The 26655-nt window shown below is 40.2% G+C and overlaps 1 protein-coding gene across 1 annotated transcript in view; it reads right to left on the reverse strand.

The window, feature by feature from the left end:
- Positions 1–1594: 1594 nt before the first annotated feature.
- Positions 1595–26655, reverse strand: part of kcnh7 (potassium voltage-gated channel subfamily H member 7) — a 47515-nt gene continuing 22454 nt past the window's right edge. Inside the window, exons 6-15 of the mRNA XM_084361312.1 lie at positions 24764–25189; positions 20983–21382; positions 20565–20764; positions 18251–18503; positions 14979–15184; positions 13515–13602; positions 13206–13367; positions 11073–11229; positions 7213–7393; positions 1595–5878 (exon numbers count right to left, since the gene is read on the reverse strand). Of these exons, the coding sequence (XP_084217438.1) occupies positions 5564–5878; positions 7213–7393; positions 11073–11229; positions 13206–13367; positions 13515–13602; positions 14979–15184; positions 18251–18503; positions 20565–20764; positions 20983–21382; positions 24764–25189 (2388 nt within the window). The 3' untranslated portion in view covers positions 1595–5563. The remainder of the gene's footprint in view (positions 5879–7212; positions 7394–11072; positions 11230–13205; positions 13368–13514; positions 13603–14978; positions 15185–18250; positions 18504–20564; positions 20765–20982; positions 21383–24763; positions 25190–26655) is intronic.

Here is a 26655-nt window from a genome sequence, read left to right on the forward strand (position 1 = left end):
ATGTTTTGTGTTACTGGTGAAGTGTTGTAATGTGTGCACATGTGCATGGTTAAAGATAAGTGTAACATTCTTTATTTTAAAATTGTAATCTTGTTAGTAGTCCCACTTTTTAGTAAATGCATCTGTAATCTAATTACATCTTTTTTTCCTGTAACTTCACTGGAATACAACTATCTTGTTACAAGAACGATGTAAGACTCTTCTGGCAAAAAAGGTTAAAAACCCTTTAGTAGGATGGCTAAAGACTGTTTAGACATCTTGGATTGTCAAAGCAGGAAAACTCAGGTGGAATTTATAACATTCGTGATGGCTGCATTCCATTTAGGTGAGCCGGTTCCAGACATGGCTTACTGGGGCACTTAATAGAATGGAGCCCTATTGTTAATGTTATTGGTCACACCTCTGCTCTTCTTGCTTTGACAAGTCAAAATGTCTGCCGTATATTTAATGCCAGAATTCTTAAAGAAACATTGACAATGCGTGTTAAAAACAAGCTGAGCAGCAGCCCACACGTAGTGGCACAAGCAGCCGTCTTCAGGCTGTGGACCTACACCCTAAAGAAAAGGCTGTTTACATGCATTGCCATTGTTTTGAACAATTTATTGAAAAAGCCACCTGAACAAAGCATTTTATTTAACCTTTTTTCCAGAAGGGTGCCTTGGAACTTTCTTTTTTGATCTTCTGCATCCCCTACCAACGAGCACTTTCATCGAACGTCTGCACTTCAGACCTTTTCTTTCTGAAGATACAGTATGTAATTATTTTAGGACTTTACACAGAGGAGTAAAGCAGGACATTAAAGGCCCATTTACAACTCACACAGGCGTATTTACCCGTGGGTGATGAGGCCTCCTCTCAGGACTGTTGTGGGCACATGCAGACCTGATTGATTAACTTCACTCTCATGTTGCACCTGTAAGAGCAGCGACAGCTGACACCTTTACCTTTGTTATCAGTACAAATAATTAAAAAGACTTGTTGGTGAGTGAGGCCCGAAGTACCCTGTTGAATTATTTGCTCTTACCTGAGTATTTTAATTTTGTGCAACTTTACGAGAGTAGAATACTCCACTGAGAGGGAAAATCTTACATCACTTTTGAAGTTACTTCACTTCAAGGGGTTTAAGGGTAGTTATTATATTTACTTTTATCTGAGTAAAATTTTCTGTACAAGAATTTTACTTTCATTAGATTATTTTCCGATTGTGGTTTGGGCCCTCACCACTGCTTTAGTAATATAAACTCCATGCCTAGTTCTGTTTTTCCAAGAGCAACAATCAAGAACATATCCGCGATCAATTTTATATGTAATCACCTCAAAGATATGCATAAAATGCATGATTTCACTCCAGTGGAGGTGACTTTTGTTATGTAATCACGTGATCAGGGGCACAGCTAAAAATATCTGTGGCTTCCAGACAACAGCTCACCACCCAAACCCACCCAATAACTCCACTGCTACCACTGACAGAAAGATAATATGTCCTTTCATCGTCTGCTCGATCCAAGCCCCCGGGATAATTCAGTAGTAGCAGCAACAGTATTTTCATTTAGACACCAACTTGAACTTGAAGTGAAATCCAGTGACTCAGCCGTAAGTGTGTTCTCATTTATTGCTCCCACAGCTTCAAAACAAACATATGTACTACTGTTTTGCTAAAGAGTTTCTCATATAAGTTAAAAAAAATACATTTTTTCCTTTACATCTGGCAATATGATGTACTTCTTTTCTAACAATTATCTAACAACATGTTTACTTTAATGTACATTGCCAACAAAAACAGTACAGGGAAACGATCTGAATCGTTGATGCTTAGTTATACATGAAGTTCTGACTTAGCATTTTGGATTGGTTGTATAGGCACACGACCCTCTCTGGGGCCCGTTTATGCGCAAGTACTAACTTTCCACGTGTTCCCCCCCAAATCCCCTCCCTCTCCATCAAACCCACCCTCTAAGTGCATCCTAAAATACACAAATATGCTGACATCATTGTATATTGTCATGTGCTACTTTGGGCTGATAAAGCAGTGCAAAACAGTAAATATATAGATATAAAACGCATGCACTGCCTCGTAGAAATACCTACATCATACTTGTTTGTCGGGGGGCGTAGCTCTGGGATAACAGCAGAATACTCTTTTATCTGCATGTTGTGATATCTGCCCGGACAAGCATGTATGGTGTATTCTGTTGGCTTAACGTTGTACAGTAGGTGCACATCAGTGACCGCAGTAATAATGCACATTGTTTAAAGAAGAAAACTACAGTATACTTGATACTGTACTGTATATTGCAGTGCAATTGTCCATAACCCCTGAGTCACACTTCAGAGAAGACAGGCATACAACTAAGGAGAAGAAAACTGTTCTCACACCTTTGTAATAATGCTGTATTACACTAAAAACTGCAGAAAATAGTTCGTATAACCAGTTTGTATGCGGGCTCAGGCCCTCAGAGTGTTTGAATGTATCACACACAGGCTTTAGACTCTAACAGGCTCTAACAGCAGTGATCAGATCCATCAGCAACTGTAAAGGGTTCCCATGTGTCCAGTTTCAGGCAAGATCTTCAGTTCCAGTGGAGCATATCGGTTGCATGTGTTTCCATCTTTGGCCTTGTCAGTGCTTACCCCTTTTCGAGCAAGGCAGTTCAGGTGCTGGTTCAGAGCCAAGTGCTACTCTTGACCCAGTTCTTTGAGTTTCTACAGCCAAAGAAATGGCTCTTGGCCAGGAAAACTGGTTCCAGAGCAGCACCAACACCCGCTTATGTCAGGGGCTGGGGGCGGGGTTATCGTGACCACAAGTTAAACAGCTTCTGACCACCATTTTTAAAAATCAGAGCTAGTGTAGCATGTTCTCACTTATCCAAGGGAGAACAAACAAAAGATTTGCACTATGGACGCCGGATCAAAGCAACGGTGGTTGGAGGACCAGTCAAGTCTGGATGTAAGGAAGGGAATCAACGTCTGCCATTGTTGTTCCTAGCAATGGTGGGAAACTGGAGGGTTAGGGTTATACAGTGACTGAATGACATGACTTGGCAGTGGAAAAGACAACCTGTTCTTAAAAGGTAGGCAGTTTGAACTGACTCTGAAACAGCACCAGCCCAGAACCAGGGCTAGGTTTGCTCTAGTTGAAAGGGGCAGGTGCTACCCAACAACCGGAGGAGGAACAGCTTTGTCATCATTACTTTCATCATGCTTAAGGTACTCATACATGCACAATGAGACACAGACAAAGCAGTGGTTCCTTTCTTCAGCTCACATTATTGCGTCCAAGTCTCAGGTTGCACTTCCAAACTACCTGGACAAGCCTTGGTGACAGTGCTGGACTGCATGCTGGCCAGCACTTACCACCTTTAGTCCTGTCCTCTATCTCTACATCTCTACTTGTCTGTTGCTCTGACTGGAGTCTTGGAAGCTGAGTGATCACTTCTGTTGTTCTGCCTCTTGGGCCACTTTGGCAGTGAGGGGTGGAGTACCTGCTCCCTTAGACCGCAGGCATGACAGGGTGGGAAAGGCTTGACAGGGTTGTTGGCAAGTTCCTATCCAAAGAAATGATCGCTGTTAACTTTTTATCAGTCGATGGACAGGAATTCTCCTGGCAGTGTTTGTCCTGGAAAAAATGTTTGTCCTCTTTTCCTTTCCTTTCTGCACAGGAGTACTGGTAGCTGAGGATTACTGACTTCCAATTGTCAGGTGACTTACTTTTGCCTTTCTACTGGCTCCTGCTCAGAAGAAGTTATGAGACTTTCTATGTGGTGGTGTGTTCACCTTCACCTCCTCCTGAACCAGAAAGAACAGGTTTTTGAGTTCCTGTCTTGGCCATGGGTCCCTTTTTTTGGTCCCTCACTGATCCTTAACAAACTCAGCACCCACAGGTACCTCGCCTTGGGATGTTGAGGAGCAGTTGGCTTGAGTCATACGGTGCATGCCCTTCCTGGTTTGATTCGTCATCCTCCATCTGCTGCACAGACTGGTGAGCTGTGGTGACTATGGCCTCTGTGTTGGGAAGCCAGACTAATCCCAGCTCTGTGGAAGAAACCCACATGATGAGATGCAGTGATGCCCAGACTGTTGGACATTTGGACCCGTCTAGTGTGAGGTAGGTCAATCAGCTCCTCTTGCCTCGCAATTTGATGGAAGGAAGGACACATACTCTCAAATAGTCAAGGTTGTCATGCCTGTTTCCTGCATTCATGAATAAAATTGTAAATGTAGTTAGACTGGTGCACAGAGACCCCATTTGCGAACAGCGGGACAGATGTGGTGCTCATTATGTTCTGCCTCTAGCCTTGCTGCCCACTCATCCCAGCCCAGAGTGACCAACTGTGTGCAAAATGTCGCAACAGAGTCACATGCAGCAGTTCAGAGCCCATTAGAGTACTAAGCCTGAGTGACATAGAGAGTTGGGTGTTGTAGCACTTCATCTTTCACAACCAGGTGTAACCCTTTAACCTGCATTCCTGCTGATTAAGTCGAATTTAGTAAGAAGGGGCCTCATTACAGAAAACTCTATCGCATCTGAGTTTGGGATGACATTTAGGATTTAGTGTTACAAAAACATGTTTTGTAACTGCTTTTGGGAGATAATCCTATTTTATTTTAGGATAAAATAAAACATTTGAATGAGATTTAGCTATTACAGAACCGACCAAGCTAAAGAATCTCCTAAATTAGGAATCGTAAGTTAGGATGGCAAAGACCCTGTCCTGAATACAAACTAAATGCCACTAACTAAGGTATTTATGACAAAAACATTGTTGATGGGGAACAACATGAACACTGAAATATGCTGGAGAAGCTAATACAGATGTTAGCATGTTGGAGAAGCTAACACTGTTGTTAACTTGTTGAAGAAGCTTACACTTTTGTTAGCCTTTTTCAGAAGCTAGAACTATTTTCTGCCTGTTTGAGAAGCTAACACTTGATTTCCCTGAACATATACTAATGGGTTTATAAACATATATATGTATACATGTATATATATGTATATATATATATATATATATATATATATATATATATATATATAGCTAGCCAGTGACAAGAAAAGTGTGCTTCTGTAATGGGGAAAAAAGATTTGTATCTTTGAAATGTAAGTTAAAATAGGTTGAGCGATTCAGACATTTTTCTGTAATAAGGCCCCTGAGTGACTGAGGAAATGCTGTCTCCACTCTGTGTGTGGTTGAATAGGTTCGCCCTGATTGGCTGGGGCATCTACATGTAAATATTGAAGTTTGTGAATAGACAAGCAATGATGCCAAAAGAATCCATCAGAGGGCTTCTGTGTTGACAGAAGCTGTTACAATATGTAACCATTATCATTACACTGATAACTGCAGAAAACAGTTTGTTCACACACTGTTAACTGCAGCGAACAGTATTTTACCCACATGCATAATGAGAAAATAAAACAAACATCTTACTTCTATTACCAAGCCATTGCAAATCAACAATACAGATGTCTGTGCCGGCATGCTGATAAAAAAGCTGCTACTTAGTAATTACAGCATTACAACCCAGATATCAGAACACTGCTGGCCTTGGACCACTGCTGGCCTTATGGCCTTGGAAACTCTGGGTCTGAGACAGGTCTGTGGAGTCCAGTGGTGTTGAGGTTGGAGTGAGAAGGGGATTGAGAGGAAGAGGAGGAGGAGATGGAGGAGGTCTCAGTTGGAAGAAGGAGCAATGCAGACTGTTGATGCCCTGTGATCTGCTGTTGCTGCTGCTGCTGCTGTTGTTGTTGTTGTGGCTCTGTATGTCTTTGTACAAGCAGTGCTGTAAGGCTGTCCTCGATGGGTGCATTCACGTTGGCCAAGCTCGACAGAGAGTCTTTGGATTCCTCAACGGTCCTCTCCAGTTTGAGGCTGGGGCCCTAAGAAGAAGAGTGGCAGAATACAGTTAACATACTGGAGTATATTTAGCTGTATTTACTCTGAAACTGAATCGGGTTCATTCATCCAACATTTTCTTGTCATTCAATATTTAGTTTCTAAACGGTTTAACCTATTAGTAAAAATAAAAAGGTTCAGAACTGAATGAGAATTGACAAACGCAAGGCCGAACACTTATATTAGATTCCAATTTTCCACTTTTTATGTGTATGAAAGTAATGAAATAGAGAGCCAGTAAAGTGTTTGGCATTGATTGTACACCATAAAATCTGACAAAATGACTTCTTGGCTTGTTTAACTTAAATTTAACAATCTACTCTGTAAATCTGAGGTGATCAGTTTCATGGATTTTTTCAAGAAAAGCCAACTTTTACAATTTACGGTGTGCCAAACCAGAGCAGTGGCAACACCACTTGGACGAACCACATGCAGAACTGCAGTACATAGTAATACTAGAAGTGGTAGCAATAGTCATGGCAATTTGTTAAGTTGAGTTATGATTATGGGGGCACTGTTGTTGAGAAAAATGAGTGTCGAGATAAATGCCTTGAATGCAGCGTAAAATCAAAGTGCTCTTGAAAAAATTGAGGAAACCAATCACCTCAAAATTACCAAGTAAAGTAGACTAATAATTTTAAGTTGTTCAAAACCTTTTCGCTCTAACAACTTAAATTGAATAGTCTACTTTACTTCTGAGGTAATTGGTTTCCTGACCTTTTTAAAAGTAAAGCCAACTCTTAAAATCGACACTGTGCAAATCAAATCTACCTACGTGTACAAATAAGGTAATCTAAATCTGAACCTATTATTACATTTTAATTGATATTTTTAACGTCACTGTATTGGGGAGGACATTATGGGCATGTGTCGCCTCAACATACATTTTCATTACGGCCCTGGCCAAACATAAATTATTGTTATATTTACAAATTTAAAACTCAATTCAAAACATGCTACAATACTATATACTAATACTATATATACTAGTATTGACCCATATGGTGTTATTGTTGCTATTTTTGCACATATGAGAGTCAGGTCAGTCATACAAAAACCTGACAGTGGCTTAATGATTCTTTCTTGTGATTATCCAAACACTGTGGCAGACAATCATTCAAAAACATTCAGCAGTAACGGTGTGAAACAGGTCGGAGCAAATCATTATGAAAAAGAGCTCGAGACTGCCTCATTGTCTCTCTGAACATCACTGATGACTTGGTGAGAAAGTGATTGGTGACTGTAAAAGCCAGCTGATGCAATGCTTTGTGTACACGTCTAAAAATAGCAATGCCTCTGCCTCCTAAAACCTCCTTACTTGAGTTCCTGTATGGCTGAAGAAATGGCTTGCAGTCAGAGCAACTGGCTGAACCTTCACTGCAGGTCTGTGATAGTCCGGACTGGCAGTCACAGTGCTGTAGGCTGGAGGTCCCAGCGTCGGCTGTCTTTGCAGCAGCTGCAGGATGGTGTGAATATCTGACATCAGCTGAGACTCCAGCCTGAAAAAGAACAGAAAAACAACAGTTAGAAAGTCAGACGGACAGATGATCCGAGACAAGAGCAGCTGAATGCCTAATTCTTACAAGTCTGATCATGTAATGGATGAAAACACACTCGGTTGTGCTTCACTGAGCACTAGATGGAGCTTGTGCTCCTCGGTGGCCAAATGAAGAGATCCTGAAAGCACAGGGACACATTCAGCCTGAGTAGTAGACGAAAGACGCTGCTCTTGCAAGGAGTGATAATGAGCTTTGTGTGGGAGGTGTGAATTCAGCGTTTACTGTGGAAATGACTGTATCACACTCATTTGGTCAATCTAATTATGAGTAGATTTCATCCAAGCTCTATATATAGGGCATCAGGCAAATTCGGGTAATGCTAAATAACGTTTTAATTACCTGAAATCCCTCTAATATACACAGAGAGCGTCAAATATGTTGTTCCTGGTTTATTGTGCTGCTCTCTGTAGTGAGGCGGCATTTGCTGACTAGGTGTTGACTGATGAGGGATAAAGTGAAAGCAGTCACACAAAGCAGGTGCAGCAAAGTGAATTTTGCTTGGTTATTCATAAGGATTTTTTTCCGTAGAGAACGCTGCACCAACATTTTTTTCTCCCTGTCGTATCCTTTCAGACTAGTCAAAGCCACAAATATACAAAATGACAGAGAAGTGCTGCTCATCCTGCAGCCAGCTAGCATTAGGGGGAAAAAACAAGGTCAGGTAGAGTGCAGTGGATAAAATGTCTTATTTGTGCTAAATAAAATAAGCCTGCCCAGTATTTCAGACTGCTGTCTCTGGTTCTCTGTGATAATTCCAGCTAAAAATACCACCTGCTGTTCATTTGTGTGTCTATTTCAGGTCGCCTGCTGGCTGCAGGTGTGTTGTTAAAACGATGGCCAATGTGTTTCTCCGCCTCAGAAAATAATGAGACTTAAATGAAACATTCATTCCGGAAAGTTCGAGTAAATGTAAATATTTATCGCTTAAATCATGGGGAGCTTAGCTTAAAGGTGGCTTTTGTTGCAGATATGTTTCAGACAGTCTTGGATTCTGATCACTACTCTGCAAAATCGTACAAACAAACCTTTTGTACCAATCCATTCTCAAGTCTGATATGTTCCGGTTCTACAGTGGCACATCCTGCTTCCAGTAGATCCAGCCGCCCACTCTGAGTCCGACAACAGCTTCTGCCAGCTAGTTGCCTTCCTCCACCTACTCGTGTGCATTGGCAATTGAACTACCCATCGCCAGTGATCGCGGTGGGAAGTGTAGCTTACTTTTAGCAGTGTGGGAGGTGACAACTTTAAAAAATAAAGCACTCCATAATTATTAAGTCGCAAACTGAAACTGTAATGGTAGGATAATTAATAAGAATAATAACAAATTCAAATTGTGTTAATTCCTCAGAAAATGATCAGAAACTAAAACTTAATAAGGTGCTTTAACAAATTTCTGCATAGACCTGTCAGATTTCTATTATCACGGCCCAAATGTGCAGTGCTTTTACTCAGAGACTGTGTAGAGACAAGGTGATGGACACATGTAGCCTGTTTCTATTCAATCAAAAGAAATGCTACTCAGCTATTTACAGTAATAAGCCAACTTTATAAAACATAATTGTTACTGAGTTCCTCAAAAAACTGAACCAAAGGTGAAAATTCCAAATCACACTGGATTATGCTCTGATAACAAGCTCTTTATCAATGAGAGGAAAGCTCAGATAATACTTTTCAACTTCTGGGATTTAAAAGTAGATTTATCTTCACTCCTATTTATCAACCTGACTGCAGTAACGATCCACGGTGGTGACCTCCATTGTTGGGTGTTTATTTACTGTAATGTTGGAGAAATGTCACTGTACTTCATGTCACAGAAAGGTGAGGGGAAAAGAAGAGAGAGAACCGAACTCTCTGGTGAGTGCTGAGTTTAGTGATTGACCTGAAAGCAAACACACAGACACACACACCCTCTGCGAGTCGTTGCTTGCTAGCTTACGGCTAATGTACAGTAAAGTAATCTGGCTGTTTGGGGCGAATAAACACGAATGAACTTGCTTCGCTGGTGGTGAACACACCATTAAACAACCACAACTGCTGATAAAAATCTGACGTGACTCAGGCACAAATGTTCATGGATGCAGTAAGGTTTTAGCTATCTATGTGTCTTACAGCCACAGGAAACGCAACGTTACCTTGAGTAAACTTGTCGATTCTGGGTTTTAGCATTGTCAGCAACATTTATGATAATGTCCGTACACAACTTAACAAAATATATACGGTCTAATTGTTTTTAGACATTGTAATGCAGAATTCTTACATATAACATAAGTAACCTTAATACTAGAAATGTGATCTTCTTCCACTCTGCCTGGCCCGGTTACCTTCATATTTTCTGTTTGTGCTTGTTCCTATTCTTCAGTAAAGCTACAGGATGTAGATGCCCACTGCATCAGTTCATACACATTTTTCACAAAATTCAATCTGGACTGTGTGTTGTCTGTGGGAACTTTGGGAACTCCCCTCAAACTTAAAATAAACTTCTGTGGGTTTGAATGACGAACAACACAGTCAGTCAGTCGGTGTATAATGCATTCCATTATTAAAACCAAGAGCAGACTGTGCTGTGTTGAAGCACAGCAGAATTTAACATGCGCATGACTCCACTGTGCCTCCTGGCTCTTTTTGTTGTAGCTGACCGAGTTTATGAGCGATTAATACACAATAATGGTGCATCTATTGTTAGTTATTTCAGGTAAAGACAACAAATGCACCACGCACTTCAGCAAGAGAAAGTCTTAGAGGATAATATTTCAGTCATTGAGACAGTCACCACATTTAGTTTTTAAGTCAATGTTTTAACTGTTTCAGCCAATTTCCCAAAATAGTGGGCTACCTCCTCAAACAAAGGTGGAGGAAGCATTTAGATCATTTACTTAAAGGAGACCTCTTATGCATTTTTTGTTCTGGTGCATGTAAAAGGTCTTGAAAGTTAAAAAGTCCACGCCAACGGGAGCTCCTCTCTCCCACAGAAAACACGGCTCCTGACGTGCCTGAAATGCCTCGCCCTTAATTCACTGTATTCTTGACATCGCACTACGTCGCCATGTCATACATTTGCATAATTTATGCGTATAATCATGGTAGACCACGACAGAGCCGACTGGTGTCACGGTGAGCGGTGCTGGCTCAGGTGTGTGTGAGCTGACCAATCAGAGCAGGCTGGGCATTTGGGAGGGCGGCCTTAGAGAGGGACAGGAGCTCAAACAGAGCGTTTCTGGCAGAGAGGGAATACAGTGCTGCCGTATGAGAAAACTGATGCATTTTTTGAGCATTAGAGCGCATAAACCTATTTTAGCAGTAACCCAAAATAAAATTATAAACCTGAAAATCAGCATGTTACAATACAATAATGCTAAAATACAGTATCATCAGCTAACTTTTCTAAATTCACAGCTAAAATGTCTCTAGTAAAAGTACTTGAATCAAGGAATTATTAGTTTATTATTGAATTATTGTCACTGATGCTTTTATGTGTAAGCATCCTGCATGTGGCCTGACATGAGGCAAGATTTTACTCCATCCAAGTGTCACTTACCGGTTTAATAAACTTCCCATTCTGGAGTAACTCACAGTTTATGACAGTTAAATGAGGATGCACACCGACTTTAGAAATATGTACCTGTTCAGGTGCTCTTGAAGCTGACCTAGGCGCTGTTCCACCTCTCCGTACGTGATTTCGCTGGCAGAATTATCGTCCTCTCTCAGCTCCTGGAACTGTGCTGACTCATCCAGGAAGTCCGTAGGCTTCTTACAGGCCCATTTATCACAGCAGAGATCTGGAGAGCCAAAGCAACACGCGTGCTTTACATCCTCACATGTGGGTCAGAACAACGTCATCACTGAACAAAAAAACCACTCGACTAAAATAGAATGTAATTAATCTCTACAGGAGAGCTGCGTGTAGGTTCTTTGTTGTAATTCATCAAGCCCTCTTGTACTGGAGAGATTTGTTAACGCAGTGTTTTCCAGGAGCAAACTAACTCTGTTGTTATCTCACCGGGGCACATGTTAGGATTCAGCTTGCAGTCGGGTGATATGAGCCTCTTTTGTGATTTTAAACACAGAGATGGTAAGTACGTGATTACACTATCTGGTGCGGCAGTCTGTGCAGGTGGGTTCGCACTTCACAAAGACCATATAGACATGAGGATGATTTTTAAATGTTTCATGTTCCTTTACCATGCATGATACTTACCTTTGCCCTCATGCTGCCTTGTTTTCTGCACACGTCCAGCAGTAGAGATTAACAATAGCTCCTGTCTCTCACTCAGGTTTTTTCCCCTTCCATATCCCCAACCGGCTGTCTTGCACTACTTGACTTGCCAGACCTGTCAGTGGGGTGTGCTATGCCCATACAAAATCCTGCCATTTCTATATCAGCTTATCATAGAAAGTTATTGCAGCGTATTTTAAGATCTCGGAGCCAGACTCCTCGGAGAAAAGAACGGAGACTATAAATTTGGAATCTCCACTCTCTGTATTCTGTTTCATTGAAGATGCAGACTAATATCAAACATACTGGTTTAGTCACTCCGTTAAGAGACTATTCGTTATTGCATTTGTATGTATTTAAAGATTATTAGCCTTATAAATGTGTGAATATTAGACACCTGAGACTGCCCTGACAAAGACCTCGGAAATCACAGGGCAGCTGAATCAAATCTCTCTTCGATGTATGCATGCGTCATAGTCCTGTCTATCATATAAAAATAGGTCAGTATATATGGCTGTTGTTGATATGTACAAGGTTGGACAAAAAAACATGAACAGCAGAATAATAAGATGCAATAAAAATCTGGCTCTGTGAAGCTTGTAATGTTCGGCTTTTGATGACTGTGTACAATAATTGGAAAGTAATTATTTATAATCTACTGATGCGATTCAACTCAACCATTGCATTTTGTATTCCTTTTTTTCTCCCTAATTTGGAATGGCTAATGTCCCAGTGCTGCGGTACCAGCCAACCAACCAGACCAACATGAACACTTTGTGAAGAAGAAGCATTCTGTTTCATTTTGATGAGACCGGCATGCTGGCTAATAAAATATAATCAAGCGCACATTCTTGGTTTGTTACGCTCTATCTGATATCCCTGTGTTAGTGTTGATCCGAGAACATCATGATTAATGTTGTTTCAGGACCATTATGTCAACTTGACTTAAAAAGCGGAAAAACAGCTTATGGGGTCCTTTTGGTTGAGTGGGCTTCATATAGGACTCTCAATTGGGAAACTGGGAATTGAATCCTGCTATGAACATATTATCATACAGTTCATTCATTATTTTTACACTAAGTTCAGTTAGTTTAGTTAGTTAAGTTAGTTTTAGGGAACTAAAATATTTGGTTAGTTTTAGGGAACTAAAATATTTGGGTAGATTTAGGGAACTAAAATATTTTGTTAGGTTTAGGAAAATATAGTTGAGGTTAAAAAAGACTGTGTTTGAAGGAAGAACATCTCCCATGTGTGTATTTTTCCGGTCTTATCCCCAAGTCGCTAAACTATGACATTACAATAGCGTGATTGATCAGTTTTAGCGGCTGTCCTAGAACATAGTGATGTATGACGTTCTGGGAACACCACCAACTCGACTATATCAGATCGTGCGTTGGCTATTTAGTAATGTGATTAGAGTAATTCCACCATTTAACTTGAACTGTTGAGACTCAGGACAAAATAACTGTCTGTTTTGGAGTAGAAAGCCTTCCTTGCCTACCTTCTTGGAATAGAAGGTAATATAACAAAATATATTACCTTCAAAAGATGGTCGTCTCTCCAAGTTGTCTCTGACAACAAGATTCGAGTCCAGGACCGCGGCACTGGGTGGAGAGGGACCCAGGGCTTCTGAAGATCTCTTTAGGCACGAGTTAGACTCCCTCTCCCTCCCAATTTCACCAACTACTTCCTTGTTATCCCCTGTAGAACGGCAATCAACAGCAGTCAGTGGAATAACACTGTACTGTATTCCACATGGAATAGTTGTTCTCAGTGAGCAACAACAAAGAACAAATTTGCAGCCACAAATCATGCGGAAAGAGGCTGTGCACATTAGTTCCTACTTACCTTTCGACAGATCTGGTGTGAAGGAGATCCTTCTTTTAGTGCTCTTACTGGCCTCGCCATCTGAATCACAGTCTTGGGAGCCTGAGGGCTGCAACAACGCGAGCATTAGAATTAATGCACTTACACGATTAGTGGTCAATATTTATTAATTTGGAATAGCTTTAAGTGCAGTAAAAGCTAATGTAGTCTTAACTACCATTTTTAAGCCTTTCATGATAATTATGTCATCAACCTATTGTGCATTTCTTATATATATATATATATATATATATATATATATACATACAGTATATAAGAATTAAAGTGCATTGCTTTAAAGTACTTGCATTATTATACTATGATATTATCATTTCATCAGTGACATAAAATGGTCTTAAAATGACAACGATATAGTTTATTGCAATTGATGGATGCAAATTACTGTTGCTAGGTCGGCCAGTTTAAGTGCAGTAAAAGCTAATGTAGTCTTAACTACCATTGTTAAGCCTTTCATGATAATTATGTCATCAACCTATTGTACATTTCTTATTGGCTAATCAATATATGGACATCACTTCAGCTGTTTGTGCTGACCTCGATATTGCCTGTTGTAAGACTCCATGGGAATGTGTAAGACTCAGGCCCAGCGCATAAACGTTTTTTAAATTTACATTTTATTTATTTAGAATATATATATATATATATATATATATATATATATATATATACATATATATATATATAAGAAAAAAAGTGCATTGCTCTTTGAAGCAATGGTCTTAAAATGACAATGATATAGTTTATTGCAATTGACAGATGCAAATTACTGTTGCTAGGTTGGACAATAAGAAACATGGCAACACCAGCCATGTTCAGCCAGGTGCTACAATGTTTATGTTTACTTTCTAGGAGTCAGGCAATATCAACTTAGGCCAAATCATTCTGATCTCAGTGAAAACCAGAGAAGCCTTGATCTTTTCTGGCTAATCATAATTCATGTCATCTTAAAAGTATCACGGCAACCAACCTATCTGGCCTTTTCCAAATCTTTTTAACGTTACTACAAGTAAAAGCAGGAAGCAAACCTGGCTGACGTTGGTGATCTGACATAAGGCTAACTCCTCTTCATTGTCACATTAACTAACCTATACATGTTTGCTCGAGTTTTGCTAACATAAGCTAACTTAAGATGTGACTACATACGATATAAAGATTGTGGCATCTATATAATGGGACTCTACATCGTAATGTTACCTTCCAACAAACTATCAAATGATGACAACTAACATGCTGGTGGTCAGGTCTAAGCACATATAGCAGTGCGAGGTAGGCGGCGACAGTTATTTCTGGGGCAATATATGGTCCAACAAAAATCTTGACAGGCCTAACCATTGTCGATGCCTGTAGTCATAAACAATGTGATTACTTGTTAAACAGAATCAACTGAACATATAGGTCCCATAGCACCAGTGTAATGTAGTCTACCTTTGCAGACTCATCTCTTAGGTTGAAGGTGAGCTCCAGGTTGTTGAAGAAGAAGTCGGCAAACTCCGGGTACATGTCTATCACCTCCAACAGGTCTTCCCTCTGAATGGTGCTCAGGTCGCAGTAACTCAGAGCTCGCACATCAGCGTTGGATTTTCCAGGCTTGGCTAATTGATGGATCATTTCTCCGAAGATGTCATTTTTTCCTGATATCAACACACACAGAGACAATAAATCTTCATGCAAGGTTCACTGGGATGGGGCAAAGATGTGCTGGCAGTGACATTTACCAGCAGTCATGCGTGTTATAGAGAAGAATTTATGTCATGATATCTATAGGGATTTATCTCACAGCTCTCAGGCTCGCACTAAAGGGCACCAGACGTGTTTGTTTTTGTGGATAATGAAAATCAAACAGCCTTTTCCTCCCAGCGTAGATGTTCTCCCAAGGCCCATGCATCAGTTGTCTTTCTATCTTTGATCCATTATTTACGCTGAGGAATAACTGCTAACTCAAAGCAACTTTGAAGTTAAGGCAAAGGAGGGTTAGATTATGATTGACACACTTGTTGTGCACTTCAAAGGCAAAAAAATGTGTTGATAATGGCTATCGCATAATGAAGCCAGTTCTTCAGCAAGCCTACAGGAAGACGTGAAATCCCTCCCAGCAAGCTGGGGAATAAAAGCTGAAACAAGGGTCCGTTTTGGTTAAAAAAATGACAAGAGATCTGGTGTAGAGGTAGTGATGAGAAGTCCCTTTGTTGGACCCCGGGTTCGCTAAATGCCGACACTGTAAGCAGGGGTTCGGGAAAAAGGGATATGATATGTTGGCAGCCAGTGTGCCTTTCACAGCGGGCACCGGACACCTTTCCACCACTGAGGACAGCCTCACACAGAGTGCTGTATCTCTGCCCCACATGCAGCTCTCAGCACAAGGATTTAGATAGTCATTAGCCTGGATTGAAGTGTGAGAGACTAATTCCTCACCTGTGGAACAATGCTAGTGGCCCTGTCGGACTCATTATAAGAGGAGAATGCTTTGGCACTATCAGCTGACCTCTGCCTTGTCAGAGGCTGGGGCAGTTTGCTCGGTGGTAACACACATAGCAACAAGATTTTCCCAACAAACTGAAGCCAAATGGTGCTGATTGAGCGTTATGTTTGTATCGAATATAAACCGGCGGGTCTATGAGATCACTGACTTTCCCCCGTGTGTTTGTTAATAATTGGTTTTGTGTGATGCAGCAGCTTTTGCTAAGCTTATACCCCATTCTGTCAGGTGCAGCTGTGGAGAGCATTCATCTCATGAATAATGGCAAGTTTAATCCAGGCTTGGCCTGTAGCACCTGGCTGTGGTTCACCCGTGAAGAAAAAGACAAATACTCATTATTCTAATAAGAGTAATGAGCATTCAGTGTATTCCTAACTAAAGAATTATTATTTTTTTTTTATCAGTTTAGTCTTTTACTGCCCCTTTTTTAAAATCTCTTTTTAACAGCTTTAACTCATTTCCTTATGCTGTCAAAAAAAGTGGCAGCTATTTCCCAGTGTTCTTTGAAATTGCCAAACAACCTTTCATGCAGCCACTTAATAGAAATGTCAGCGTCTCAAATCTGCCACTTGAGCAGCCCTGTTTGCCCAGAGGACAGGAAAGGGGGGCGGCAGGCGCACCTTTCCACTCTTGTCAAAATGTGTGAACATGATGTGGTTTAGCTGCTGTAATGACTTGAAAATTATTCACCTAAGGACTCGCATTATAACAGTTAATTCTTTGATGTGCACACGAGTCACGCTGAGCTTCCGTGTAAGTATCGCTGTGTTAAAATAACGTGTGTCCGCTGGGAAACTGCACTGCCTATCCTTTGCTGAGATTATGACAGCGGCATCTCCACATATTTGAAAATATCAAGCATCCTGCTCAGAGTGAAGCTCAGTTAATAATGCAAATGTTTCAGTCAATCAGTACTACATAATTAATACCGTCACAAAAAGTCCACAGTGGAAAAAGCCATGTGTGTATATGTTAACATAGACATTTTAAATCCACCACGTGCCTCGAATTCACATGTGGGTATCAGAGTGACCTTTTTGTATGTGCTTCCTTTTAGACTATAATCAAAAAACAAAAATGTATCTTATCATATTGATAGCACTGACTATGAAACTCACAAAACGGTCCAAGCATGAAGTATAATTCATCTGTGGTTGTTGGAGGTGTATAATGAAAAATGTTTCAGGGGTATTTGCTAATTTAATTCTCCTACTTGTGCTAATACAATTTTCTTTTGCCTTCTAAATTGTCTCATTAGACATAAACAAATAAAGCAGAACCTTAGGACTGAGCTGAACCAGCATATAGCCCTCAATGTCTAGTATTAATATCTCTTTATTGTCATTGTTTATTCTTCTTTTTTTAAATCATCTTCTAAGGTTTCAACTTTGTTACTACATAAAATTACTCCTTGTATTGTGTTATCTTTTAGTGCATTTGATGTTCTTATATGCACTGTATGTATTTTATGAGCCATGCAACAGCGAAAGACACATTTCCATTATTGCCTCCAATAATGGACAATAAACCTTTTTTAAAAATCTTGAATCTTGAAAGACGTGCCATGTGAAACTACATAGCTCACCTTTAATTTATGTAGTTTCAAAAATGCACAATTTTTATTTTGAAGGTGAGCTGTTTTCATTGTGCAAGTCTGATAAAGCGACAAGCCGGCACTGAATCACACTGTGCGAAGCATGCATGATGAAGGCAAAGCGTTAATCGTGTTTAGACAACATTGGCGAGTGAAGAATGAGCTCACACGTGTCAAAAGACAATCGTATTAGCATAAGCAGGACAATGAAAATAGGAAATACCTCCTAAACTGGCAATTTTCATTGTACAACTCGAACAACTGCTGATGCACTGACCTTTAAACCCCACATTTCCTTATTCAAGACCAAAACAAGAGTTCTGTTGTTTGTCTCAACAGGTTTGATGCTGACATTCAGCACACGATCTGATCTTCTGTACAACAGGGAGGTGACTTTTAGTTGATCACCTCACTGTGATAAGTCGAGGAGGTTTTGAGAATAGATATCCACGATATGATTGATGGACAAGGTCGAACAGGAAATAATGTATTTTAGCTCAAAGAAGATAAAAACAAACTTCGGAGCGTCCTCCACCTGTCACAAAAACAGTCTCTTATCAATTCAGCCCCCACTTCTCTGGTTGCCCATGATGGTGCCCCACATAATCATGGAGGGATTGTATTTACCCAGGATGGCTACCACAATGTCATCTTTCAGGATCTCAATGGAGCCGCGGGATAGAAAGTAGAGAGCGGTGAGCACATCGCCGCTGTGGACCAGAGTGTCTCCAGGAGGGGCGTGAGTGGTTTTGAAGTGCATGGCCAAGGCCCTCAGGCAGCCTTTGGTGGCTCCCTGGAACGCTTTGCAGTTGTGAAGAAGATTCCTGTTGAGGTGAAGGCAGATATCTGCCTGCAGGCACTCAGGAAAACCTTTTAATACCTGCGACGCAGACAGAAATATGTGAGAAAAATGCCCAAAGTTTGGGTTTGATAGCCTTAAACAGATGCATTTAGATGATCGTTCAGCAACCCGGTGGAAGCTGTGAGCAGCAGATGTGTTAAGGTGAGTGCAATTTTGCTAAGAGACATTGTTATTGGGCTCGACAAACACACAGAGATAAAGACATGGGATGATAACAAACATGTTACAGAGCATCAGACTATTAAACACAGATGGATACCACATCTTAAGAGCAGACACTATCATGTTTCTTTATTAAGATGTATTCATATAAATTCTACCCAGATGTAACCTTTGCTGATTTTGTGGGATTTTCATAACAAATGTAGTACATAAAAATAACTGCCACCTGGTTTTATGTAACCGCCCCCCCTGAGGTAAACACACTGCAGAATGCCCGCTCAGCTTCGGCTTTGTCTCTTTCTTTTCTTGAACTGGTTTACACATAATATCAAAGTGAGGAGAGCGTGTATTGTGTGATAAAAGCAAGCGACAAAGACGCCGCCGTATTTATACCCTAAATCCATTCATTTTGCAGGAGCGGGGATTAAATCCATTTGACTTTTGCATCCACTTTAAACGAAAGAACTGACTGCTTGCGTTATTATTATTACATAACTTGTTAAAGTAGAAAAACAGACTTCTCTGACCAGCAAATGCATCAAACGATCACAACTTTTATGCTTTATCCCTCTCGTTTATAGCGTATGTAACATTTTACATGGTTGTGCCACTTCATCATTATAAGATTCCTGTTAATTAGAAGAATATTTCAAGTGGGTGGATCTGTAAATTACAGCGATGGATGAGGAGCTAAATTATGGGACTGCTTTAATTAATAAATGCACATTTAATCTTGATTTATGTTTAAGTTTCTACCAAAATGTGCTAAATTACCTGGGAATGAAGTCCTGCTGTAAGCCTTGCTCTGTTATACTCTCAAATTTAGGACAATTACAAAATATTTGCTTGAACATAAAAGTAATAGCTAAGCAGAACACACAAATTAACAAGTGATGCTACTGATACAATTACTGCAGATAAAATAAAAACAATCCAGCGAGGTTAGTTTTATTTTCAGTGCATGCTGGTAGTTTGTTCACACTCACACTTTTCTCTAATCTGATTTCTTTGCTTTAAGATATAAAACTATACTATAACAACAAGACAAATTCGATAAAGGGAAGAAAAACATCTGACAGTCAAACAGACCTAATTCCCCTCTGAGGACAACTTGTTAATAATAGAAATATTATAACAAATTACAGATATTTATGAGTTAGGATTGTTATCTTATTTATATTGTACATATAAACTTTCTGAGTTTGAGTTTTTTTTCTTTCAAAACTATGTACATGCACCTTTAAGTATTTTGATTGCATGTACATTTTCGATCTAATTCATTACAAGGTAAAGGGTCATATTTTAGTTTTAGAATTTAGAGTTTTTCTATAATGTAGATTCAATGTGAATCAATTTAATAACTTCAATTAAATGAAATGAATGCAGACTTTTACATAAACCTGATGCATTGATTCGATTATTACGTATACAGGTGAGGGGAACTTCTACATGAACATAATATGTTTATTTTTCAAGAATTATACATTAAAGTAACACATTTCAAATGGATTAATCCGTTTCCTGTAATAAATCCCACATCTGTTTTTTTTATTTATTCACATTGACTCCACATGATAGAAAACCTTTGCGTTAAATGTGACTCTAAATAAAATTATGCAGACTATTTAAGTCAGTCAATTTTTTTTGAGTGTACATGAGAGAGGCAATTTTCTAATACTGACACCGTCAGGACAGTGGGGTTGTTATCTTACACAGAGCTGAAGCAGTTACCAGTTAAACCTTGAAAATGATAAGAAATAAAAAATATGTACCTCCTGCTCTTACCAATGTAGAGATGTTAATCCAGATGAAAACAGACAAGAGAAAGAAAACTTTTGTTAGAATCTTGCATATACAGTATTTCTACATATCAGTTACAGTAGCAGGCAGATGACGGTGGTGATTCTTTTTATTTACCGTGTTCATGTCGATGCCGTTGGTGTAGGTCCAGGAGTGCTGGAAGTACTCCTCCAGCCTTTGCCTCAGTGGGTTGGGAATCTGGTGAAAGCGTATGAACTCCTTGACCCGTAACATTTGAGCGTGGTAGCGGGCCGTACCGGAGTACAACCTCTGGATGATGGCAGAGACATTTCCAAAAATACTGGCATACATGAGGGCTGAAATAAAGACAAAGTGATGAATAAATAAGTTGAGCTACACTCTACAGACCGCTTGATGTGTTTCCCACAGAGACAGACGGTTAACTTGAATGAATTTTGCTGTAAACACAATCTGCCTCGTATCAGATCAAAAGAAGTTTACGCCTTAAACCATTTCGGGTTCTGCTGCAGCCAAAAACAGAATAAAGAGAATAGAAAGTCCATATCATACTCACAGCCGATCAACATGACACAGATGGAAAAGATCTTCTCTGAGTTGGTGTTTGGAGAGACATTTCCAAAGCCCACACTGGTCAGACTGCTGAAGGTGAAGTAAAGTGCTGTGACATACTTGTCCTTGATAGAGGGACCGGAGCTAGGATCGCTGTAGTTGTATCTCTTTCCTATGGACACGCCCAGATTGTCCAGCCAGCCAATCTTGTGCTCCAAGTAGGGCTTTTCCACATTGCCGATGGCGTACCATATACAGGCCAGCCAGTGAGCGATGAGGGCGAAGATGCACATGAGCAGCATGAGGACTGCAGCGCCGTACTCAGAGTAGCGGTCCAGCTTCCTGGCTACACGCACCAATCGCAGGAGCCTCGCTGTCTTCAATAAGCCAATCAGAGTGGTGGTCTAAACAAAATGTAGAGGAGTAAATTGAATGTTAATATGTTACACTAACAACACAGAATGCATCTAATTTCAGTATTGGACATTTGTCACGCAATGCTATCATCAAGAAACAATCTGTTTTGTTGCATATCTCCCACTGAAGTGCACTCTGACTTGTTTTCTTAAAAAAACTAATCTAAAGTGGTGACAAATCATGAGAGTCACTTCACAAACGGAGGTAACGACTGTAGTGGCAACTCCCCACAGTTCTTTGGTCAAAGGCAAATGAACAGAGGAGTGAGGACAGCAGCAGCAAACAGATAAATCCTCATTTATTCAACAGCCAACAGGCAGCAACACTCACTCAGTGGCACCCTGGGAGTTTGTTGCTGCTTCTGTGTCATCAAGAAGGGTTTTAGCAACACTAACCAACCGTCCGATTAATATGGTCGTTTATCTACCTGACAATTACTGAATGGCCTTTGAAAACAAAGTCAATGTCCGCAAACAACAGAGACCCTCTTTTCAAACTACTGAGTCAGTACTGTTTTCAATAATTTCCCTAATTTTTCATTAAAGTTGCATTACGTTAAAGTTGTTTAACAGAGAAAAATCACATTGTGATTATTCTGACAGAAATTAAAGGTGCACTATGTATTTTTGGTGAGTACATTTCAATCAATCTGATACAAAAATCATTGATTGATTTTCATGCCTAAACACACTAAATAAACAAACTGTCTTTAAAGGACAACATAGTTTGACTTTGTTTATATTTGGCGGACCCTGCCACCCTTCTAGCTTTAAACACCGTTTTAGGGACCTTATTCTCCTCTGTGGAAGGTTTGTTTATTCTGTTTTTATTTATTACTACCATATTAATAGAGTCAATACTAAACTTTGAGTTTTAATTTCTTTTCCATAACTACATAGCGCCCCATTAAAGCGACTATGAGGAACTTTCAGTTTTTGTTCATTCCAGCGCCCCTTCTGACAAAAGCGGTGCGATCTCTTGTAAAGATCTTTGCTAACGCATGCCGGTGGCGCAGGCATTTGTTTTGGAAGCAGTCATTTGCTTTGGAAGAGGTAATGTATTTATGTTCTTTTAAAAGCGCACCACTAACCAATCTTTTTGTTCTGCTTTATTGACCCTATATCTCTTGGTTATAATGGTGCTGAAAGCAGAAATTTGGACAAGCAGGGTCAATAAAACCTGATCGAAGGCATAATTTACAACCTTTTTTCAGTATAACATGAAACATTTGACTTCACTGTGAGCGTTCCGCTTTCTTCCGCAACTTTTATTTGAATTAGAAACTGACAACTCCCGCCCCCCCAGTGATTTAAAGTGGTACTATCGTTGGCAGTGTTTTTCCCTCAGAGTAGCAACTACAAACAGCCAACAGGGAAAACAACTTGAGTTCAGTCATTCATTTTAGTCTGTGATGGAGACATGAAAGCAGACAGAAATGGTGCCAAGCTGCCAGCTTGACTATATCACCAGTCAGCTTTATTTTCCCGGGAGATTTTGTACCCAGTGGCAGACAGAATGGCACGGTGAAAGTGAGGCTTATGGGGAACCGATGTTAAACGTGATGGTGTCGTTATTCTGCAGCCATCACATTGTGTAATCCACATTTACTTCATAATGACACGTTAAGGCAAAGACACGTCTATTTCCAGTTTAAGCATTAACATAACAATTGGGTCTTCAAGACAATGTATTTAATCTTAACTTTTGCTTTTATTGACAACCAAAGATAACAGAATAAAGTGCCTTTTATTCTACTAAAGGCATTTCGTGGTTATCTTTGAAGATTGGTACTATTGCTTTGCAACAATAAGTCCACTGTTTGACTCGAGCCTTTACATGGAAACTTACATACAATCATACAACTGTGCTGAGAAATATCATCATCAACTAATTATAAAAGCCTAAATATCAAATATGAAAAAAGAAATGTTGGCCTTTAAAATGTCCTATTGGTTAAACCTACAAGCACATTGCACTCTCCAATCTAATGAAAGTTCAATTAAGTCTTAAATGTACCTGCACAAGTAATTATGTAACCCAGCTGCGCAGCACTACAACCCCCCCTCCGCCTCTCTCACGCTGTCTGTTCCTCTCTAATGGGAACTCTGTCTAACATTTAGGGGTTCAAGTCGGGACAAAGCACTCAGCTTCTTTTCCTCCACATTCACGGTGGAACAGCTTGAAATAAATCCTTTGTTTTTCCATCTAAAAGTTATTATTATTGACAAAACACAGCTTGATGCCAATTTTGCATAATGCGTCTCACAGTATGTTCAATCTTCTGGCAACAACTAAGTTGTGCTAAAAAGCAACAAGACATTGATTGAAATCTATTTAAAATGTATTCCCTGCACTAATCAAAAGGTTTACTTAAGCGCTTGTAGGTTAAAACCGTCTTATTAAGCTGCTAAATTAAATGAGCCTTGTGAAAACCATCTGCCACTGTCTCAGTCGCTTTTATTTTCTGAATGAGAAAGCAGCTGAGCGGGACTTTGCGTGTTCAGTCTGAAAAATCATAAGCTGGAGAGCTATAAATTCAAGTAATGCATCGGCATGTTATCAGTATATGATGTCCTTTTTATAGACCTGAGAGGGAAAAGACTTGCTTTTGCCTTCAGTTAATGTTTGAATGAATCAAGTTACGAGTGTCGAATAATCATAGTTTGCATTGGGGGCAGAAAAAGGAAAAAAATATGTTTTTCAACTTATCGTGAAAATTTGACGTTATATGATTTATTCGTTCCACTGTCTTGTGAGGGAAACAAACCTCCATCTTCTTTTTGATTTGTTGTCATTCACTGAACTGACTCAGCAGCAGCAGCAGCAGCAGCAGCGGCAGCAGCAGTGGAAAAGATGATTATGGTTTATAATCAGGAGCTTTTCTGGTGTAATGGAGTGCCTACAAAGCACGATAAAGCACTGAAGTGGATCCAGAGCCTGAGGGGGACATATCCTACCAACAAACAAGCCAGCAGGCCTGGCAGCCGGCCTACCAATGGCCATCTCACATCTGCATGTAAGCTGTGCACACAGCCCTGTTGGCCTGCTCCTCACATAAATGCATCATTGATTGCCATTTGGTAAGCCATTAATCCGTGTAAATGGATTCTAGAATGAGGACCATTCAAAAAAAAAAAAAAAAAAAACAGAAAAAAACAAGAAAAAAAAACAAACATGCAATTTAAAGTAATCCTTTCAGAGCCGAGACAGAAAGATTCAGGCTTTAAGTAGAGGCCCAGGGGCACAAGTCTGGACTTAGTAAATGGATAACAGTGCAAGCATGGCAGAGCTGATGTGCAGTAAAGCTCCCTGGGAAAAAAAAAAAAAAAAAACAGGTAAAAAAAATATATGCATTAGAGATGACATACCTCATCTGATCCTGAGCCGAAGATAAGAAGGTCAAAGGGGATTGCTGCCACCATGTCTATAAGGAACCAGCCTTTAAAGTAATGGATTGCAATCTTTGCCGGATCGCTGACCACCTCCTCGTTGTGGTTTACGTAAGTGGTCCTGAAGTTAATGAGGATGTCAATGATGAACATGATGTCCACCATTAAATCCACCACGTTGAGAGGGCTGCAGGAGTATCCACATTCACGCCTCTTCTGCTCCTCTTGGTCATTGAGAAGAAAAGCAGCAGAGTAGGGAGTGAGGATGGCCGTGTAGATGACCAGCAGCAGGATCAGCCAGTCCCACACAGCTTTGAAGGGGCTGTAGTGGAGGATGGTGAACTTGTCAATGCGGGTTGTCTGGAGTTTGTACTCTGGCAGCACGTCAGCACCGAGTGACAGGACCTGGAGGAGTGTTACGAGAGGGTCAGAGCAGTGAGGGAAACCACCTGATTACACCACTCCAGCTTCACTTAATGTCAGCCTCTGATAGTAAGAAACTTTATTTTCTTAAACACGTCTACATTGAAATGTTTCTCTTATTATCCCTCCGACAATTTGATCAAAGATACCTTCCGTCCATCCATCCATCCATCCATCCATCAGTCCATCCATCCAATAGACAAACCAACAGACCAACCAACCAATCCATTCATTCAATCTTTGGTAACTGCTTATTCTTTGGAGGTTGAGGACTTGCAGCATCTTATTTCAGCGACCGTTTTTAAAAATTAGCAGACATAAACCTGTTTGGTTTTTTGTTCATTGTGCTTCATCACATAAACATGGAGTTAGAACAAAAAGTATTTGACAGATTGACCAACAACGATCAATAGTTTTATGGTTGTGTGCAAAAATCACGTTTAAAAGCAGTGGTGGCTTTTTCATACATCTAATTTGCCTAATCCTCGCGGGTATTTATACTTTACAGTGGCAGAAACAGATCACAATGAGCTGAAGGAACCTTTTACTTCCTTGAAAAGTAGTTCCTGCAACAAAAAATTCTGGGAACTTCGGGTAGAAACATGGCTCACATTGATGTGTTAAAGCACAATGAACAAAAAGCAAAATGGTTTGTGACTGCAGATTTTTCAAAAAAGGTGGCTGATACAAAATGCTGCAAGTACTCGACCAATTACAAAAATAGAGCGCTGCAAGCTCCATCCCCAAAGTTCCTGTACTTTTGGAAAGTACTACACCTCGAGCAAGGACTTTTTCAGGAGATAAAATAATGCCCCCTGAACTTAATTAAGACACTGTTCTCTCTGGCGGACATAATTCCTCCAAAAGTTCGTAGTCCCTGAGGAAAAATCCTGCAGTGGAAACATGGCTATAGAGACAAACACCCATTCACACCTATGGGCAAGAGTCGCCAATTAACCTGCATGTCTTTGGGTTGGGGAGGAAGCCGGAGCACCCAGCCAGCCGACGGGTTCAAACTGAGAACCTTCAGCTGTGAGGCGACAGCAGTACACCTCATTCTTATGATAATTATTGGTGAAGTCCACCAGCTAATTCACAGACTTCAAGGATGATTTGACAGCAACGGTGAAACATTAATGTAAGTGCTCGGCCATCAAACGGTATTAAGTAAAGGCAGCCACTGTAAGTAAGACAAGTAGATTGCCCGGCACCATGAAATATGTGACTGCCAATTGCAGGAGGCACATTCTGTACCCTTGAAGTGTACAGAATGAAGTGGGGAAAAGCTATATAAACTAGTGCTGGTAGATATTTCTTTCCATATATTTTGGTAAGTAAACATTTGTTTTAATCTCCCCACATGAATAAACTCTGGCTGCGCCTTAAATTATTCAGTGTGCTCTGGAAGGCCATGCTGTCCCCTGTTTTTGGCTTAATAAGCAGTGGCA

Source organism: Pagrus pagrus (genome assembly GCF_965226575.1).
Source record: "Pagrus pagrus genome assembly, chromosome: 9".
Classification (NCBI taxonomy): domain Eukaryota; kingdom Metazoa; phylum Chordata; class Actinopteri; order Spariformes; family Sparidae; genus Pagrus; species Pagrus pagrus.